The sequence below is a fragment of the Xenopus tropicalis genome, chromosome 2, assembly GCF_000004195.4.
Source record: "Xenopus tropicalis strain Nigerian chromosome 2, UCB_Xtro_10.0, whole genome shotgun sequence".
Taxonomy (NCBI): domain Eukaryota; kingdom Metazoa; phylum Chordata; class Amphibia; order Anura; family Pipidae; genus Xenopus; species Xenopus tropicalis.
Window position 1 is genome coordinate 7756060 of NC_030678.2, and position 21718 is coordinate 7777777.

A 21718-nucleotide genomic window follows, 5' to 3' on the forward strand; every position below is an offset into this window, starting at 1 on the left:
TGTAATAATAAAACAGTACCTGTACTTGATCCCAACTAAGATATAATTACCCCTTATTGGGGGCAGAACAGCCCTATTGGGTTTATTTAATGGTTAAATTATTCCCTTTTCTCTGTAATAATAAAACAATACCTGTACTTGATCCCAACTAAGATATAATTACCCCTTATTGGGGGCAGAACAGCCCTATTGGGTTTATTTAATGGTTAAATGATTCCCTTTTCTCTGTAATAATAAAACAGTACCTGTACTTGATCCCAACTAAGATATAATTACCCCTTATTGGGGGCAGAACAGCCCTATTGGGTTTATTTAATGGTTAAATGATTCCCTTTTCTCTGTAATAATAAAACAGTACCTGTACTTGATCCCAACTAAGATATAATTACCCCTTATTGGGGGCAGAACAGCCCTATTGGGTTTATTTAATGGTTAAATTATTCCCTTTTCTCTGTAATAATAAAACAATACCTGTACTTGATCCCAACTAAGATATAATTACCCCTTATTGGGGCAGAACAGCCCTATTGGGTTTATTTCATGGTTAAATATTCCCTTTTCTCTGTAATAATAAAACAGTACCTGTACTTGATCCCAACTAAGATATAATTACCCCTTATTGGGGGCAGAACAGCCCTATTGGGTTTATTTAATGGTTAAATTATTCCCTTTTCTCTGTAATAATAAAACAATACCTGTACTTGATCCCAACTAAGATATAATTACCCCTTATTGGGGGCAGAACAGCCCTATTGGGTTTATTTCATGGTTAAATATTCCCTTTTCTCTGTAATAATAAAACAGTACCTGTACTTGATCCCAACTAAGATATAATTACCCCTTATTGGAGGCAGAACAGCCCTATTGGGTTTAATGTTTGAATGTTTTTAAGCAGACTTAATTACAGAAAGACCCCTTATCCGGAAAACCCCAGGTCCCGAACATTCTGCATAACGGATCCTATACCTGTATATACACTGTTGCTTTCTCTTTTGATAGGATCAGAGTGCATACCACAAATACACATTAAGAGGAATACCAAGTATAATGAATCTGTTGGAAAATTGCTTTCATTACAATGTCCGGTCAGTTTCTGCTCTGAAGAACTTCCAGTTGTGACTTGGTGCAAGCTTACAGCAATTACATGTGAGTCTCTCAGCGCGGGGCCGGGGCGGCTCATGGAATGGACCGGCCGGAAGGAAAATACGGCCGTTTACTTACTAACGTTTGTAGGGGCCCAACTGAATGACACTGGGTATTATCGCTGCACTTTAACCACCCAGTCAGTGATTGGAAGAACAGTGAGGGTTGAAATCACTGGTAAGCTGGAAACATTTTTAAAATCAGAATTTGCTATGATTTTTAGTTGTGTAGGGACCCATGGGGTTAATAGTTACCTTATTTACATATCTTTGTTATTGGCTCTTAGAGATAGTGACCACTTCCTGTCACAGTTTATTATAGTGATTAAAAAGGGGGTGGTGCTTCCTCTTTGGCCTCCATCTTCTGAACAAGGTGGATGTGTGCTGGGGAGCTTAGTGTAGTGTAATGGTGTCCAGTTAAACAGAATGGCCAATTCTAAGCAACTTTTCAAGGGGTCTTAATTTTTTATCTTTTATACTTTTTAAATTATGTGCCTTTCTCTTCTGACTCTTTCCACTTTCAAATGGGGGTCACTGACCCCGGCAGCCGAAACCTATTGCTCTGTGAGGCTCCAGTTTTATTGTTATTGTTACTTTTGATTATCTTTCTATTCAGCCCCTGTTCTATTTATATATCATTTACCCTCTCAAACCACTTCCTGGTTACTAATGTAAAGTGGATCCTAGTAACCAGATAACTGCTGAAATTTCAAACTGAAAAGCTGCGGAACAAAAAGTAAAAGAATAAAAAAAAGACACAAATAATAAAAAACAAAGACCAGCTGCACATTGTCTCAGAATAGCACTTTCTACATTGTAATAAAAGTTACCTTTTAGGGACCAGCCTTTTAGAAAAGGTCAGGGAGCAGAGACCCCAAGGAAAAGGTGATGTAGATGTAGGACTAGCTGTGTCAAAGGTAAGATAGGAAGGGCAGCCATTGTCTCCACAAGGTATCTCACCATTTGACATTACTGGACTAAAGAGTTGTAGTCATACAACACCCTCTCCCTTCCTCCTCCACTTAGCAATGGTCCATCTGGGAAGAGGCATGTTTGGGCCAAGATAGGGTTAAATTTGTTATATGTTCTGCTCCTGTAAATAGATAACAGACAATAACTGCCCAGCTGGCCGGTAAGTAGCACACATCAACATAATCAGGGCTGGATTTCATCTTCGGGCGCCCAGAGGCCGCTCCCATTCAGTGCTCTGTATGTAAGCACATGTTACATGTGGCTGGGTGGGCATGCCACCCCAAATTTATGCTGCGCTAGGCCTCGCCAGAAATCCGGGCCTGGACATAATTAGTCGATTTTGTGACAGTGAGGTTAGAAAACACAGCAGTCTTTCCTAATAGTGTAAGAGAGGGGACATTTGAGCTGTGTGATGGGGACTGCAGGGGGATTCCTTGTGCAGACGGGGTTAATAATCACTGTCGCTAATTAAGAGGCAGCTGAGGGAGGAGCGGCATGGAGAGGTAAAAAGGTGCATGTTCCCCCCACCTGGAGCCGCTCTGTTCTGTATATACTTCGATACAAAGGCCACTAGAACCCTATACACAGTGCTGGGAAAGTAAGGGGCCTGAGAGAGTGTTCATGAGAGGTCGGGGGAACTTCCTGAACTCATTAAATGTCGGCTGTGTGAGAGCGCAGGGCAGGTGTAAATGTGAGTAGGGGTAAGTCAGACATGGTGTCTGAGGAGGTGAGAGACGAAAAGGTAGAACTGTCTCCTGTGTGTGCGGATGGGCCGGCCGCAGAATTGGCCTCCTGTCAGCTGAACTGTGTGGGAAACACAAGGTGCGATAGAAGAAAATGTGTGAGGTGAAACGCTAGCCCTGCACCATGTATGACTGTGAAATGGCCTGTTGCTGTATTGCTCCACATGAGGGAGGCAACTGGCCAGTACATAAAGTAAAGAGTCTTTGGGTGGGCGAGGGGCACAGAGCTGCCTGTCTGTGTGAGGAACTCCCAGAGGGGCTGGGGGGCTGCCTGTCTGTGTGAGGAACTCCCAGAGGGGCTGGGGGGCTGCCTGTCTGTGTGAGGAACTCCCAGAGGGGCCGGGGGGGCTGCCTGTCTGTGTGAGGAACTCCCAGAGGGGCCGGGGGGGCTGCCTGTCTGTGTGAGGAACTCCCAGAGGGGCCGGGGGGGCTGCCTGTCGGTGTGAGGAACTCCCAGAGGGGCTGGGGGGCTGCCTGTCTGTGTGAGGAACTCCCAGAGGGGCTGGGGGGGCTGCCTGTCTGTGTGAGGAACTCCCAGAGGGGCTGGGGGGCTGCCTGTCTGTGTGAGGAACTCCCAGAGGGGCTGGGGGGGTCTGCCTGTCTGTGTGAGGAACTCCCAGAGGGGCTGGGGGGCTGCCTGTCTGTGTGAGGAACTCCCAGAGGGGCTGGGGGGCTGCCTGTCTGTGTGAGGAACTCCCAGAGGGGCCGGGGGGGCTGCCTGTCTGTGTGAGGAACTCCCAGAGGGGCTGGGGGGCTGCCTGTCTGTGTGAGGAACTCCCAGAGGGGCTGGGGGGCTGTCTGTCTGTGTGAGGAACTCCCAGAGGGGCCGGGGGGCTGCCTGTCTGTGTGAGGAACTCCCAGAGGGGCTGGGGGGCTGCCTGACTGTGTGAGGAACTCCCAGAGGGGCTGGGGGGCTGCCTGTCTGTGTGAGGAACTCCCAGAGGGGCCGGGGGGCTGCCTGTCTGTGTGAGGAACTCCCAGAGGGGCTGGGGGGCTGCCTGTCTGTGTGAGGCCCCGAGCATTCTGGATAACGGATCCCATACCTGTATATACACTGTTGCTTTCTCTTTTGATAGGATCAGAGTGCAGCCCACAAATACACACTGAGAGGAATACAAAGTATAATGAATCTGTGGGAGAATCGCTTGCCATACAATGTCCGGTCAGTTTCTGCTCCAAAGAACTCCCAGTTGTGAGTTGGTGCAAGTTTGTAGGGGAAACCTGTGAGTCTCTCAGCGCGGGGCCGGGGCGGCTCATGGAATGGACGGGCCGGAAGGAAAATACGGCCGTTTACTTACTAACGTTTGTAGGGGCCCAACTGAATGACACTGGGTATTATCGCTGCACTTTAACCACCCAGTCAGTGAACACTGTGGGCCGTACAGTGATGGTCAAAATCACTGGTAAGTTGGAATTTGTTACGATTTTTATTTGTGTAGGGACCCAAAAGGGTTAATAATTACCTTATTTACATATCTTCATGTGAAGATGACCACTTCCTGTCACAGTTTAATACAGTGATTAAAAGGGGGCGGTACTTCCTCTTTGGCCTCCATTTTCTGAACAAGGTGGATGTGTGCTGGGGAGCTTGGTGTCAACAAGGCCCAATTTTTTAATATGCTATAGAATGGCCAATTCTAAGCAACTTTTCAAACAGTCTTCATTATTTATCTTTTATAGTTTCTAATTATGTGCCTTCCTCTTCTGCCTCTTTGCAGCTTTCAAATGGGGGTCACTGACCCCGGCAGCCAAACCCTATTGCTCTGTGAGGCTCCAGTTTTATTGTTACTGTTACTTTTTGTTCCTTATCTTTCTATTCAGCCCCTCCCCTATTCATATATCAGTCACTCTCTCAAACCACTCCCTGGTTTCTAAGGTAAAGTGGAGCCTAGCAACCAGATAACTGCTGAAATTTCAAACTGGAGGGCTGTGGAACAAATAGTAAAATAATTAAAAAAAAAAAACTATGAATAATAAAAAACAAAACCAACTAATTTTTAATGCATCAGAGAGTTGTAGTCGCACAACACCCTTTTCCCTTCTCCTCTACTTAGCGAGGGGAAATGCAAGGGGCATTTTTGGGCCAAGATAGGGTTACATTTGTTATATGTTCTGTTCCTGTAAATAGATAAGACACTCCCTGCACAGCATAGTGTTTTGTTTCATTTCCAGTCAAAATTAAGAGTTAATACAGTTAATAGAGCTTGTAATCTGTTTGTCCCATGGGGCTAGCCATATTCATTTCCCAGGGTGCCACAGCCATGTGACCTGTGCTCTGATAAACTTCAGTCTCACTTTACTGCTGCGCTGCAAGTTGGAGTGATATCCCCCCCCTCACCCCCAGCAGCCGATCAGCAGAACAATGGGAAGGGAGCAAGATAGCAGCCCCCAGTAGGTATCAGAATAGCACTCAATAGTAAGAAATCCAAGTCCGGCTTGGGACTCCTCCAGTTACATGGGAGTAGGAGAAACAATAGGTTAGCTGAAAGCAGTTCTAATGTGTAGGGCTGGCTCCTTCTGAAAGCTCAGACTCAGTCTCACTTTACTGCTGCGCTGCAAGTTGGAGTGATATCCCCCCCCTCACCCCCAGCAGCCGATCAGCAGAACAATGGGAAGGGAGCAAGATAGCAGCCCCCAGTAGGTATCAGAATAGCACTCAATAGTAAGAAATCCAAGTCCGGCTTGGGACTCCTCCAGTTACATGGGAGTAGGAGAAACAATAGGTTAGCTGAAAGCAGTTCTAATGTGTAGGGCTGGCTCCTTCTGAAAGCTCAGACTCAGTCTCACTTTACTGCTGCGCTGCAAGTTGGAGTGATATCCCCCCCCTCACCCCCAGCAGCCGATCAGCAGAACAATGGGAAGGGAGCAAGATAGCAGCCCCCAGTAGGTATCAGAATAGCACTCAATAGTAAGAAATCCAAGTCCGGCTTGGGACTCCTCCAGTTACATGGGAGTAGGAGAAACAATAGGTTAGCTGAAAGCAGTTCTAATGGGTAGCGCTGGCTGAAAGCTCAGACTCAGGCACAAGGCACTGAGATGGCGCCTACACACCAATATTACAGCTACAAATACATTTGTTGGTTCAATAATAAAAGGTTAAATGGCAGAGGGAATTATTTTTATCTCATTTAAAGATAAACAGTGCCCATAAATATCATGGCAGGGTCCCTTTAACCTTCGTTGCACCTGGGGAAGAAACATTTATATAAAATGACAATATTTTAACCGCTTTGAGTTTAGCTGTGAATGGCCAATAATGAGAGTAATGGGCAGACAGTCACAAACAATGTACATTTGCTTTGCTGTAACCTCCACCTACAGCCCAATGTTGTTTCTGATTTCTGTTCTAGGCCATAAGGAAAGGACGACTGCCCAGCTGCCCAGTAAGTAGGATGTATTAACGTAACTCATGGATATATATTGCTTTCTGTAAATTCTACTTTTTTTATTACGCTCAAGCATTTTGCTGTCCTTTTCTCTGCTGTTTCCTATAATAAAATCCATTCTATTCACTCATTACTACCACCGGTACATAACTGGGCTGCCATTATTCCCACCATATTAATAACCGGTACTTTCCTGACATCTGCAGAACATGAAGACTCATTAGGCTCCTAAAGAACAACTTAATCCAAAGTGCGAGTCCTTTACAGGGCTTCTAATTCTTCTTAAAGGGAAACTTAACCCAAACACAACTCAAACTTTTTGAAAAGTAATTGTAAAATATTGAGCAACTTTGCAATATACATAAGTTAAAAATATGCAGCCTTTTCATAATGTTTGATGTAATAATCTGGTTTGGAGCCGTTCCCTAAGCCCCGCCTCCTGTTCCCCTGCTGATCTGGCTCAAATAAAATGTAACAGTAGTCGCCTGCCCCTCAGCCTGCCTTCAGCCTGCCTCCTCCCAATCCCACAATTCCCTGCTGCACACGTGATGCCAATAAGGAAAGGAACATCCCAGTGCAATGCATTGTGGGTTATGTAGTTCCTGCATGCTGAACATCAACCACTGGTGTAATTTGGTTGCACTGGGCCCCCTTGCAAAAAGATCTTCTGAGGGGGCCCTGCACAAACAGTTCCTTGCCAAAATAGAAATATAATAATAAAATAGGATAATTACACAAATTTGTGAAAATGCTGAAAAATTCACGACCAAAAATTCCCAAAACGTGGATACCGTTTTTGGAATATGCTGCCAAATCAGTCAAAAGGACCCATATCGGCAGCTGCAATCAGCCCGTGTATGGCCCACCTTTAGAATGAAGTTGCCACACAGGAGTCAAAGTAGCCCTGAAATAAGGATACAGGAGGGCTTCAGAGTTTGCAGCTGGATCAGGGATTCTGAATCTGTTTATTCTTATCTTCTAACATGTAGTTCATTTAATATGGAGTTGGACCTAGTGATGTAGCTGGTACAGCAATAGGGCTCCCAACCTGCCCCACAGCTCTTGCAGGAGTTCCCCCGAACAGCTTTAAGCTTTATAAAAGACTTACAAGCCAATTAACACACCCCATTTTTTTCTAAAAATACTCCTTTTATATAGTAGAAATGGCGGGATCAGACGCAAATGTTATACCCTCATACTGTACTACCTAAGGAAAACAATATAGCAACTCCTACATATAAAATACAAATATAGAGAGAAGGCAGTGAGTTATAACTATGTGCCAGTTTTTCCCCCCATACACAGTGCCCCCATACACAGTGCCCCCAATGGCCCACAGTACCCTTCATACACAGTACCCCAATACACAGTGCCCCCCATACACAGTGCCCCCCAATACACAATGCCCTTCATACACAGTGTCCCCCAATACACAGTACCCTTTATAGACCGTGCCCCCCAATACACAGTACCCTTCATACACAGTGCCCCCCAATACACAGTGCCCCCCACACATCCTCCTACTTCTTCCATGGTTCCTCTCCTTATGCGGCTCCATGTACGGCAGTGCCAGGCCCTTTTATAAGGTTGCGCCCCATGTGTATGCGTGACGTCAGGCCGATATGCTGCCGAATCAGTCAAACGGCCCATGTATGGCCCACCTTTAGAATGAAGTTGCCACACAGGAGTCAAAGTAGCCCTGAAATAAGGATACAGGAGGGCTTCAGAGTTTGCAGCTGGATCAGGGATTCTGAATCTGTTCTTATCTTCTAACATGTAGTTCATTTAATATGGAGTTGGACCTAGTGATGTAGCTGGTACAGCAATAGGGCTCCCAACCTGCCCAACAGCTCCTGCACGAGTTCCCCCGAACAGCTTTAAGCTTTATAAAAGACTTACAAGCCAAATTCAATGTTCTGTTCTGTACAAACGATATTGTATTCTGTCCGAGCTCTTTATTTCTAATAAAATATGTTGCAGGTACAACCCATACAAGGGGCGGCTGCTCCGGAGTTGAAGGCAGCACCAGGCTCGGCTACTGGGTGATATTGCTGAGAATCCTCATAGTAATTGGGGCCAGCTCACTGCTGTTTTATTGCCTGGGTACAATAACCGGTAAGGGATACAGAAGTTCTCAATATTTATGTTATTTATATATTTTGCTTTCATTTCATCCCACCCAAAGGGGCAGGCATCTACCAAGAGCCGGTGGAATTTTGGGAAAGATGAGGAAAGCCCTATTTCTGTATATGGGGAGAAACTGTAAAAACAAAATTAATCTAGCTTAAATCTATGAATGTATAAAAGGGATATATCTAGTTCTTGTTAGAAGATACCTTCTGGGACTTTCTCCCGTCGGTGAGGACCATATCAACTTGCCGATACAGTCTTCGTCTGACAGAGTTTCATACCTGCTCAATAGATACCTGGCCAATTTTCTGTACAAATATTAGTTGGGCAGGCCCATTGGTCCATGGGTCAATAAGCTGCCAATTCAGATAATTGCCAAATGTCTATCTCTGTTTGCCCCTAGGCCCCCTTGGGAGTTGAGACCTTGCAGAGCATGGAATTCTAGATTCTGTAGGTGCAATAAATAAAAGACAAAGTTAGATCGAGTCTTCTCTCCGCACTCAGTGCTTCTCTGTGGTGTAAAAGGCTGGGCATCCAGGGATAAGCAGGGCAAAATTAATCTTTTGTGCTCACTATTAATGTTTATTGCTGTCTCTGACTGATGATACCATAAATAAATATGCTTCCTATAAATCCTCCATTTTTGTTTCAGCAAACAGAAGATTTTCAAAGACTCTGCGAAGGGAAAACGTAGGTAGATTTTTGCCTTTTATTATATAGTTTGGGCTGTCAGATTTACCGGCTACACTGCCCTGGCTGTGGCTATAGTTTATATAAATACCCCGCTGTGTAGCCCCGGGGGCAGCCGTTCCTGCACTGGTACAACTGGGGTGTTTGCTACAGAAACCCTACTATAGTTTATATAAATACCCCGCTGTGTAGCCCCGGGGGCAGCCATTCCTGCACTGGTACAGCTGGGGTGTTTGCTACAGAAACCCTACTATAGTTTATATAAATACCCCGCTGTGTAGCCCCGGGGGCAGCCATTCCTGCACTGGTACAGCTGGGGTGTTTGCTACAGAAACCCTACTATAGTTTATATAAATACCCCGCTGTGTAGCCCCGGGGGCAGCCATTCCTGCACTGGTACAGCTGGGGTGTTTGCTACAGAAACCCTACTATAGTTTATATAAATACCCCGCTGTGTAGCCCCGGGGGCAGCCATTCCTGCACTGGTACAGCTGGGGTGTTTGCTACAGAAACCCTACTATAGTTTATATAAATACCCCGCTGTGTAGCCCCGGGGGCAGCCGTTCCTGCACCGGTACAGCTGGGGTGTTTGCTACAGAAACCCTACTATAGTTTATATAAATACCCCGCTGTGTAGCCCCGGGGGCAGCCGTTCCTGCACTGGTACAGCTGGGGTGTTTGCTACAGAAACCCTACTATAGTTTATATAAATACCCCGCTGTGTAGCCCTGGGGGCAGCCGTTCCTGCACTGGTACAGCTGGGGTGTTTGCTACAGAAACCCTACTATAGTTTATATAAATACCCCGCTGTGTAGCCCCGGGGGCAGCCATTCCTGCACTGGTACAGCTGGGGTGTTTGCTACAGAAACCCTACTATAGTATTGTTATAATTATCTTTTCTCTTATATATTTGTATAAGTACTATGGTCAACAAACACCACTCACCAAGGTGATATTTTAAGTATATTTAATGTGTGGAAAAGAATTACAAAAAGTACATACAAATTACCAATGATTAAGCCAGTCACAAACAATATTGACAGCTTCCCAATACAATACAAAGTATGTATGTATTCATTTAAAGTGGTAAAAATGTATGTATGCATGTGTGTTAGAGTGAATGTGTGTAAGTGAGAGCTTGTGTGAGTGTGTAAGGGTGTGTGTGTCTGTATATCTGTGAGACCAGCCTTTTGTTGCTGATATATATCCCTGTTGGAAAATCCTCCCCCACTGTATTACCCCTAAGACCATATGTTTCCTATCAATCACATTCCAGACTCAAGGAACAATGGGGTATGTATAGTGTATGTATAGAGATATAGTGTAGATTGTGAGTCAGGGTGCACATTTGAACCATGTTAACTCATTCAGGCCTGGGATACAACTTATTTTCCAATACCCAATATTTAACATTTCCCCCTTTGCACACTGACTTGACAAGAACATAATATTTGTACACAAACTGGAAAAGAACTTTGAAGAGAGAGTCCTTGAAAACCCAGTCTACAAATTTCCAGAACTCCTTTGCAATACACCAAATGTTCATTGTACAAATGACAACTGATGTAATATCATGTAATGAGATGGTAAACAGTGATAATTTAGAAGATTTAAAATAATCTATTATCTATAGGCGGTTCCATCCTCTGCTCATCCATTCACTGTTTCCTGGTTTGACTTTAAAAATCTTCCATTACAGTCTTTGGTCATAGCACTGTGTTTCACTGCAATTGAAACTGTAACTTCAACTGCACTTTCTTACCACACCTTTCATGGTCTTGTATTCAAAATGTGTCAGCAAACATCAAAAGTGACAAATAAAAGTTCGGTACTCAATTATGGGAGTCAGTTATACCAAGAAACCTTGTTCCTTGTTACATTGTTATTCCATATTTATCAAACATTTCTCCTGTGAATGAATCCAGATGGGCTCCCTGTAGTTGGGTAAATCCCCGGCATCCTGCAACCCTTTGTCCTGTAGGGCCCAATGGATTTAAGCCTTGGCTCTTTTAGCAGATCAGCCACTAAGCACCTTTACAGAATCAGGGAGTTGTACCAGTACCGGCATCACCAATGTCACTCTGAGGTTCCTGGCATGTTTGCATCTATCCTGATGTAGAACAGCCATAACATAGGCCGTACCCAATGAAAGGAAGGTGGGACTTGAATAAGCAGTAATAACACAGTCTTTAGCAGGATCTTAGAAAAACAGTCTGTTAGAGACTGAACCAGACACTGACAGAATCAGGAGGGATAAGACAGTCACTTTGTGAACAGTTCATAAAGTTCAGAATCAAATAATTTCTCCGGTAACCCTTATGAATGTTATCTTTCAAGTATAATTTCACCCTGAGTCACAGTCTGTGTTGCAAATCACTTCACACCAAAACCAGCACTTCTCTTCAAAGGATGTTGTTCCTCTTCTGTTGTTTTGCAGAGTCTTGTCCAGCATGGCCTATAGCTACTGCTAAACTGCACATTTATACTAATCTAACATTTTATCACTGTATTACCATGCCATTCTTATGAATATGATGTTATACATTTCATGCTTAATAATGTCCTTCATATTGAAAATCATAAATATCTTATGAAAATGCAAGGAAAACATAAATGGGAAAAAATTATAAATAAAAACATATAAAAATTATGCCTTCTTCCCAGTTCTTAACAAACATGTGTTTAAGGCATAGACATAAAAATCATTATTGTCCATTCATTACCTTAACCTTTTAAAATGTTGTAAGTAATAACTATTTTCATGGTCCCAACATAATTGCATATTAAGGAAAACATTCTTAAACTGTATAATCTGTTATCTATTGCAGGATGTTTTTATCCATGTGATACTTTTCCCCATGATCAACACATTTAATATTTCCTATGAAATATAAAAGAAATATTTCAGCAGCTGATGTTATTCAGATGTTTCTTCTCATCCAGATGAGTGTCTAAGATGTATTACCTGTACAATGAAATGTTAAATCCCCAACTTTGCTTTATTTATACAAATAATGATACCGCATATACATGTTGTTAAAACAAGAATGAGTTCTTTGTTCTTTGCTGGGAAATGTATTTGTCACTGGAGCCTTATGGTCTTTTGTTTTTCATTAGTGTTAATATAACTATTGAGAAAAAACAAAATCAAACTCCTAACACATACACTTTATACCCTGTATTAACTATATAATATATAGATCAGTAGTATGTGTGTATAGTATGGAATCACATGTGTCCTTGTGTAATAGGATACCAAAGCCCATCTGTTTCAAAGACCCTTAAAAACCAAGGTTCTCAACCAATTTAACCAGACTCCATGTTAAAACAAATAAACTTACATAGTCAAAAAGACCATTATTTGAGACCTTAAAAAACATAATCCTATCCATCCCAGCAATTGCCTCATACCTTAATAATTCCTGCCTGCATTAAAGTTGGTTATCATTCCTGCATCATATCTTAATATGTGGTCCATAGTAACATTTCTATAATGACATCTTTCATAGATTTAGAAATAGTATCTAGATAACATTTCTTATTTATATTAAGTTAGTTAACCTCTTGCAATAATGCACCTCTCTACTGGAAACCAGTTCAATAGTTTGACTAATATCATACAGGTTAAATTAATTAACCTGTGCAATCTAAACTTTGATGGAAATTATATTTTACATTACACGTATAAAAAAAATTAACACTGAGTATGACTTTATACCTCCAAACAAACCTAAAACATATGTATATACAGTTGATGATCTTGCAAGAGAAAAAAATATTGGATCCATAATCATAACTTAGTTATTAAACCATAGTTATTAAACATATACATCTTATAATCATCTTTGATAGGTTTAAACATTTCATCACATAACTGGCCAGGTCATATGATTATCCAAACTATCAAAGGTCCATAAGATGTATATAGAGTACTCTTCCAACATATTCATAACATCAATGGATTGAAACGTACGTTATCAAAAATAATTTATATAAAAACAATTTATTAACCTGCGCAGGACTTCAGTATGTGCACCTTTAAGTTTCAAATTTAAACACGTAAAAATTACTTGAATCAGGTACAGTGTAGTTAACAGAGAGCAGATTAATCAATGTTAATTAAGATTTTCCTGTATTGGAACCATGCAATCATGCTCCTGTTAGTCACTACAAACAAACATATAACAAACTTATGAGACCAAGGATTAACAGACAGTCCTTAAACAATGTCACATAAAACCACACTGCATGCATAGTCTGTCCATGGACTACCAGAAGACACCACATTTCTTTATTATCCTTGGTCTGTTCAGTAGAGGAAGAAACCCATCTGAAAAAATCACAAAAACTTGGCAAATTTCACAATTAGTTAAACAATATATAACTTAGTATGCTTTCATTTTACTAGTTTACAAGGTCCTAACATTCTTTACACCTTCAGTAATTTCATCTGTTTAACTTTTACTCTCCTTATGTATCACTCAGGGCCTAAGCCTTCCTTTTACTCTCTGTGAATCCCCCTCGCAGATGTTAGTGTATTCAAGCTTTTTCCCATCTTTCCCTGTTACCCTTTATCTAAATACAAACCAAAAATTGTACTAATGCAATTATAGATTAGAAATGTATCTACTCTCTTGTTCCTGTACTTATTTGGTAAAGGTTAGTGAAATAATTCCCTTATTGGCAAATATGCCTATAATAATAATTTCCCTCCGTTTATGAAACAATTTACATGGAAATACAATGCAATCTTCACAAAATAAGCTTTGTTTAACTGTCCCAACTTTTATACAGTAGAAGTATGCTCATTATATGAGCACAATACCTATGACTGAGCAATTCTACACATCACTCCCTGGTGTAACCTGAATGTTACCAGTGTGCCCCTTGGAACCAAAGACTGCTATAATAAGGCCCCTGTATGAATGGGAATGACCGTATGGCATTTTGGAGAACCAGATGAAACAACACAATGAAGACAGAGGATGTACACACAAAAGGGTTCCCAGGGCCTGAGTTAGGGCCCCAACAGCTGAAAAAACAAATGGAAACTAGACAAAGTCTTAACAATTTCTGGGCCCCCACATCCATCAAAGATCATGCTCCATGCCTACCTTCCCCCTCTGAATCCACAATGTGCCTACCATATACCCTATATTATATGTTTCAAGACTATCCAGCCCCATAATGTCAATCAATCACTGGGCATATGCTTCTTCAAATCACCTCGGATTTTGTTAGAGACATTATCTTTCTAACATATTGGTCAGTGGAAACACAACATTCTACTGGTTCTAGTTAGACAGACTAGAAAAACATGACACAGGGATGGGGGTTGGTACAATATTCCTGAGAGCCTTGTTTAAACAGGAAAACAGTGCTACAGTGCTGATACCTTTTAACTACACTGAACCTTAAAAATCCTCACAAGCAAACTTTAGATGCCTTTGAGCAATAGATTAATAAATGCTGCTCCACAACTTTTGGGTGAGATCATTCTATTTCCTTTAATATTCCCTGTCTCCCTTATACCCATTATAATATCTGGGCTGCATAATCTGAAGAATAATTTCCTGACATTTGGGCTACAGACAGTATAACTTCAAAACCCATATTGCATACAGAGACACTTTATGCTACAAATAAAACAATACAATTCTGATGTTTATGATTCCACTGCCAAAATAGCTTTTCAACCAACCTAACTTGGCATTTGGCTAAATAGGGGGTTATCATTTGCAGCAATTCTACAGTATAAAACTTTTAACATACATTAAACTTCCCTGCTTCTGCAGTTCAATGAAAAAACATTACAATCACAATAACACTGCTACATATTTCCATGTAAAAGTTTTTCTCCATAGGTATACCCAATCATATTCATTTACACAATGTTTACAAACCTTTAAGAAATAAGTACTAACATTTCTTTATCACTAACCCTATAACGTGCATATTCCTTTTCTCAGTAACAATGAGTAACTCCTTTTCTCTTCAGTCCTGGGTCTTTTATACCAACAGACTGTTCTATTCATGGGACACTGGGAGCGGCCATTCTGTGCATCAGGTTCCCTTGCCTGTTTAACAGCACAGACCTGAGCTTGCTCTTGCCTCATTTCAGAATCTTTATCATTTTTAATTTGCTTTTTGATTAAATTACGTCTCTTAAAACATCGCTTAAAGAAGTGACCTGGCTTTCTGCAAAAATGGCAGATTGCATGGGTATATGCCTTTATCTTTGCTTTATTTGATTGGCATATTTCCCTTATCACGTGAATGATTGAGGGGTCTGAGTTCTGCAGTATAAGCTGTCTCCTATACTTATCTATATGTGAGGCTGCTTTCTGAAGAGTATCCAGACTGCAAGCAAAAATATTAGCACCAGGATCTAGATATTTAAACTTGTTTACAAAAGCTTTTATCATTTGCTGTGTAACTTGATCTTCTTCAATGCCCATAACCAGTCTGTAAACTTGCTCAAACAAAACCAGAAATGTAAAGGGGTCATCATCTATAGAGGTCTCTAGATTATTAAGCACCTCTATATCAAGTACCTTCTCACCATTAATTATATAATTAAGCTGTAATAGCCTGTCCCTTCTTGTGCCATGTATTAGATTCCCATCTATATCAGTGCCGGGAGCACTCACAGGGATTGATAACCTCTGGGAAATACGTGCCGGCACCCACAGTCTAACCGCTTTATTCTTCTGTTCTTCACTTAAATCATATCTCTCTATATGAGACTCGAACAGATCACAATTCGTTAAAACACTCTTATTTGCATTAAAATGTGGAATGTTTTTCACAATTTTTAAAAGTTGTTTATTAACTTTTAATTGCAGTTTTGCCCTATCATAATCTAATTCTGGATCACTGAGATCCGGAATAAACGTAGATCTCTGTTCTTTTGTAATAACCGAAACCTGGTTATTCCTTTGCAAAACTGATTCTACTGCTGCCAATCTCAGTTCATGCTGAGCAATCCCCTTAGCCAGACAGTCAGTACTAACTGTGTCACATTCCACTTTTTCCTCATCAGAATGAGAATGAGTCTTTCCTACATCATTTCCCTTCCTACCTGAGCACATCAACATATTAAATGTTTTTACCATTAACATAACATTGTTAATTTTGTGCTTCATTTTAGAAAATGACATTCCTTCCTCTAACTTAACATTTGCTCCTGGCTGGCTCGCCATCTGTTATAATTATCTTTTCTCTTATATATTTGTATAAGTACTATGGTCAACAAACACCACTCACCAAGGTGATATTTTAAGTATATTTAATGTGTGGAAAAGAATTACAAAAAGTACATACAAATTACCAATGATTAAGCCAGTCACAAACAATATTGACAGCTTCCCAATACAATACAAAGTATGTATGTATTCATTTAAAGTGGTAAAAATGTATGTATGCATGTGTGTTAGAGTGAATGTGTGTAAGTGAGAGCTTGTGTGAGTGTGTAAGGGTGTGTGTGTCTGTATATCTGTGAGACCAGCCTTTTGTTGCTGATATATATCCCTGTTGGAAAATCCTCCCCCACTGTATTACCCCTAAGACCATATGTTTCCTATCAATCACATTCCAGACTCAAGGAACAATGGGGTATGTATAGTGTATGTATAGAGATATAGTGTAGATTGTGAGTCAGGGTGCACATTTGAACCATGTTAACTCATTCAGGCCTGGGATACAACTTATTTTCCAATACCCAATATTTAACAAGTATATATAAATACCCCGCTGTGTAGCCCCGGGGGCAGCCATTCCTGCACCGGTACAGCTGGGGTGTTTGCTACAGAAACCCTACTATAGTTTATATAAATACCCCGCTGCTCCCATAATAATTATTATATTGCAGGTTACAGGTATCAATGCCTCCAAAACGCCACCAATAAGTGCTGTAGAGCCTCCGTTGGACATTGGATCTCTGCACACTCCGGGCCCGGCCTCAGCCAATGAAATCACCTATAATAACATTACGGCGGAGGAAACATGCAGCTCTGTGGAAGATTCCAACGACAAAGAACAAAACCAAACTGCATAGAATACATTTTTGTAGCTAGAAAAATAAATGTTTATATGACTTATGGATAAAGGACCCATTTAGCTTCTTTTGTATCTGTACTTACAAAATAAAAGTAAATAAATAAATGAATAAAAATCAGTTCCATGATAAACAATTAGAACTCAAGAGATAAATTAAGATACACAGGTGGAATAAGGACTCTGCCCCAGTGAGCTTACACTCTAAGTAGGTAGGTAACTTACAGACACATAGGGGGGTCAGGACACTGGCCCACCAATGCCAGGACAGAATTAAATGCTGTTGCAGTCAGACAGTTTGCAATTGGTCTTCATTTTTTATGGGTTTTTTTATTTTACTTTTTATTCTGCAGCTCTCCAGTTTGGAATTTTAATAGTTATATGGTTGCTAGGGTCCATTTTTCCTTAGTAACAGGGAGCAGTTTGAGAGAGTGACTGGTATATGAATAGAAGAGGGGCTGAATAGAAAGATAAGTAATAAAAATAACAATAAAACTGGAGCCTTACAGAGCAATAGATTTTTGGCTGCCGGGGTCAGTGACCCCCATTTGAAAGCTGCAAAGAGACCAAATTCGTTGGAAGGAATTATAGGAAGAAGAGGGATTAAGATATGAGGGTCAGTATAGGGGGAGCTGTGACCTGCGAAACTGCAGTGTCTCCGGAACCCAGAGGGATGGCTGTCCTATCATAGCTGATCCCAGCTTAGAACAGGCAGTGAGGGGGTTAAAGGCAACACAAACCATATTACTGCCTTTTACTGATCAATAGGCCATTGGGGCTCATTACACCAAACTATTACTTTTCTACACTGGTCACGGTTCCATGGGTTTCCCAGTGCCAGTCCTACCATGAATAAAAGCAAATATACTGAAGATGAACATGTAACTGGGAAAACTTGCTCATTTAGTAGCCTGGGAGCCAAACTGGAACATCAGGCCCTGTAAATATAAGATTAGATAGATGGTCCCATATTCGTTTATATGTGATAATATTATCCCTGGCCAAATGTATCTAATTCCATGCAGAGCCAAAGCCAGATAGTTACCTACTAATCATTACCCAGCTTTATTGGCACTTACAGTTTTATCATTTTGTATTTGTTCCCAATAAATATTACTAAGAAGAGTGCGCATTATTTATTTACATATTCTTTTAAGTCCTATGAGTGGGAGCCCCCAGCTGGGCTTTTGTTCCTAAGGTAAAATGAAACTCCACCCTTCAGTGGTTCTACTGCCCTTCTGTGGTCCTACTGCCCTTCTGTGGTCCTACTGCCCTTCAGTGGTTCTACTGCCCTTCTGTGGTCCTACTGCCCTTCTGTGGTCCTACTGCCCTTCAGTGGTTCTACTGCCCTTCTGTGGTCCTACTGCCCTTCAGTGGTTCTACTGCCCTTCTGTGGTCCTACTGCCCTTCAGTGGTTCTACTGCCCTTCTGTGGTCCTACTGCCCTTCAGTGGTTCTACTGCCCTTCTGTGATCCTACTGCCCTTCAGTGGTTCTACTGCCCTTCAGTGGTTCTACTGCCCTTCAGTGGTTCTACTGCCCTTCTGTGGTCCTACTGCCCTTCAGTGGTTCTACTGCCCTTCAGTGGTTCTACTGCCCTTCTGTGGTCCTACTGCCCTTCAGTGGTCCTACTGCCCTTCTGTGGTCCTACTGCCCTGACGTTTGCTTGACTTTTCTGACCTTAGGGTTTTAAGGGATTGGCTGAGCAGGACAAAGGAATCCCATAGACCCAGCAGCAATATAGTAAGAAGGTTTATTCCATGGAACATTCTGGTTCCTTGCATCTATCCCTTGGCACAGGCTGAGGCCAGAGGAACGTCTCAGTACCATCAACCTACAACTCCCAACATCAACAAGTGTTTTTTCTTCATCAAAGCAATTGGTTGGCAATTCTCCTTTGTATTCCATAGGGGCGTGCAATGAGGTCTCATGAATAAAAGAAATGTAGGAGTAGAACAAGGACAACGTTTTATTCCACAGAGGTTTCCTACAGTTAGTTATAGCGCCCAACTGTCAGATTTAGTCAGTCTTATTACTTACAGCAGCTGTTGCTGGTTTTAAACTATTAATATCTATACTTGGGTTCTCAGAGAAGTTCTTCAAAAGGATGAGGTCAGAAAGTTTTATTTCCTTTCTAGCACTTTAACTGCAAAAAGAAGCTTCTCACTGAATATCCTGTCTCACCGGACACCAACACCTCCAGTTGCACCGGCACAGGAGAATCAGAGATGAAATGCCGCGTTTTTGCTTTGTTGTTTTCCCTGGTTCTGGCGGAGGCAGGTAGGAACGTTACTTGGATCATTTTATTACTGATGTTAATTTAATCCATACATTGATCAGGCAAGAAACTGTGGGTAAATAATGATGCAGAAACCATTTTGGTTAATGATGCAGAAACCATTTTGGTTAGCAATAGGGGAGGCTGGGGTAAACTGGATGTGGAGGTGGCTACCAACAGAAGGCTTTCCACTTAAGAGCGTATAATTCTATATGTATAGGGGTTTGGGAAACTAATTCTCCCTAAATCTTCCTTATAGTTACATAGTTACATAGGGTTGAAAAAAGACCAGAGTCCATCAAGTTCAACCCATCCAAGTAAACCCAGCACACCTAACCCACACCTACCAATCTATACACTCACATACATAAACTATATATACAAACACTAATACTAACTGTAGATATTAGTATCACAATAGCCTTGGATACTCTGCTTGTTTAAGAACTCATCCCCTAAATGCCCCTATGGTGAGCAGATTATGCCCTGCCTTTCCAGGAGTTTCCTACTAGGAGTCTCAGCTCCTTTTATTGCCTCTGTACAAGGTCAGGAGAAACAAAGCCAATGCCTGATATTAAATCTCTCTCAGCTCCCAAGTAGAGAGAATCCACCCAAACATACTAAACATACTAATCCTACCCACGCTGCAACTCTGCTACAAAGGGTTAGGAGGCTTCTACTCATTCCTCTTTCTTTGCAAAATGACAAAAATAAAGAAAGAATGAGATGGTTTCCTTTAGAAAGTGCAATTAGTAGGACATTGTGTCTGTTTGGCTATCCGCACCATTTGAACCCCTTCCCCTTTAGGCTAGTGATGGGCGAAATGTTTCGCCAGGCATGGATTTGCAACTAATTTCCGCATTTCGCCATTGGCAGATTGTTTGGCGAAACGGATGAAAAAATTCACTGCACGTCCAAAAATTGTCGCCGGAGTCAAAAAAGAATAGTCGCGGGCGTCAAAATAATAGCCGTGCAACAAAATAATAGCCGCGGGCGTCAAAAGAATAGCCGTGCAACAAAATAATAGCCGCGGGCGTCAAAAGAATAGCCGTGCAACAAAATAATAGCCGCGGGCGACAAAAGAATAGCCGTGCAACAAAATAATAGCCGCGGGCGTCAAAAGAATAGCCGTGCAACAAAATAATAGCCGCGGGCGACAAAAGAATAGCCGTGCGACAAAATAATAGCCGCGCAACAAAATAATAGCCGCGGGCGACAAAAGAATAGCCGTGCGACAAAATAATAGCCGCGCAACAAAATAATAGCCGCGGGCAACAAAAGAATAGCTGTGCGACGAATTAATAGCCGCGGGCGAAAAAATAATAGCCGCGGGCGATGAAATAATAGCCGCGCCACAAAATAATAGCCGCGGGCTACGAAATAATAGCCGCGGGCGACGAAATAATAGCTGCGCCACAAAATAATAACGGCGGGCCGTTTCGCGGATCTTTTGAAAGATTTGTGAATTTTTCGGCGAAGCGAAACGGAACAGATTCGCTCATCACTACTTTAGGCATCTTATTCACACATAACCTAGCCCACTAGCCCCACAGACAGAGGCACACTCCTACAGTCAGTATTGCCCATTGGTTCCCAAATTGCCCTCTATGAAGGGCCATGTATCTCTGGCTAGGTAGGCTCAACCTGAAGGCCAGTTGGGTAAGATATTTTGGAGAAGGCTATTTGCACTTTTGGATACACTTAAAAGCCCAGCTTAAGGCTTGGTCAGGATGAGATTTGGGGTGGATATGCCTTTGCTGCCCTACATATTCTTGTTCCATGGGAGATTGATGCACTATTTTTCTTTATCTGTAACCAATTCAGGAGCTAAGACAACCCTGACCAAAGGTTGGACCCCAACGAGTGGTTGAACCGAATGTTACAAATGTTAATACTCTTAGTTCAATGTTGACTAGTCTGGGATTGGCCTGATTTTATTCCCTCTGACTAGAGGCAGATTTAGATGTTTTTTTTCTATCTTGCAGTGTAGAAAGGTATTTACTTGGTGTATTTACATGTGTGTTGGATGATTATTTCTGTGTATTCCAGATGTATCAGTGCCCAGTGGGGATACTGCGGTTCTAGAGTGTGAACACAAGGTTCCTACAGGAGACTCCTTCATAATGATCACTTGGAAGGCCCATCGGTTTTATAGCTCCCCCTGTATTTATTCATTCTGGAAAGATAAAAACATGGATTTCAGTAACTGCACCAGCAGGATAAAACTAAACAGCGCCTCCCTCAGGATAGAGAATGCTGCAGTCGCAGACCAAGGGACCTACACCTGTGAACTTGCAACTATACATGGAACCTTCATCAGCCGT

The 21718-nt window shown here is 41.8% G+C and overlaps 1 protein-coding gene across 7 annotated transcripts; it reads left to right on the top strand.

Annotated features, from left to right (window-relative positions):
• The first annotated feature begins 1163 nt into the window (after window positions 1-1163).
• Window positions 1164-17455, top strand: LOC101732729. 7 transcript variants are annotated; one of them, XM_018091377.2, is made up of 6 exons: window positions 1164-1320; window positions 3934-4260; window positions 6208-6240; window positions 8224-8358; window positions 9026-9063; window positions 16934-17455. In XM_018091377.2, the coding sequence occupies exons 1-6, from the start codon at window positions 1179-1181 to the stop codon at window positions 17117-17119; spliced, it is 861 nt and encodes a 286-aa protein (XP_017946866.1). In that variant the 5' UTR covers window positions 1164-1178; the 3' UTR covers window positions 17120-17455. The 7 variants fall into 7 exon arrangements, with proteins under 7 accessions (XP_017946866.1, XP_017946872.1, XP_031752322.1 ...); XM_018091383.2 differs by lacking the exon at window positions 1164-1320 and adding an exon at window positions 2392-2467; XM_031896462.1 differs by lacking the exon at window positions 1164-1320 and adding an exon at window positions 2617-2712.
• Window positions 17456-21718: the final 4263 nt, after the last annotated feature.

What these genes read in the sequence shown, in the direction of transcription:
- LOC101732729 (XM_018091377.2), top strand. Translation starts at nt 1,179, where the DNA reads ATGGAATGGACCGGCCGGAAGGAAAATACGGCCGTTTACTTACTAACG. An exon ending in TTGCCTGGGTACAATAACCG is followed by an intron (nt 8,359 to 9,025) that starts GTAAGGGATACA and finishes TTTTTGTTTCAG; the next exon opens with CAAACAGAAGATTTTCAAAG. An exon ending in AGACTCTGCGAAGGGAAAAC is followed by an intron (nt 9,064 to 16,933) that starts GTAGGTAGATTT and finishes ATTATATTGCAG; the next exon opens with GTTACAGGTATCAATGCCTC.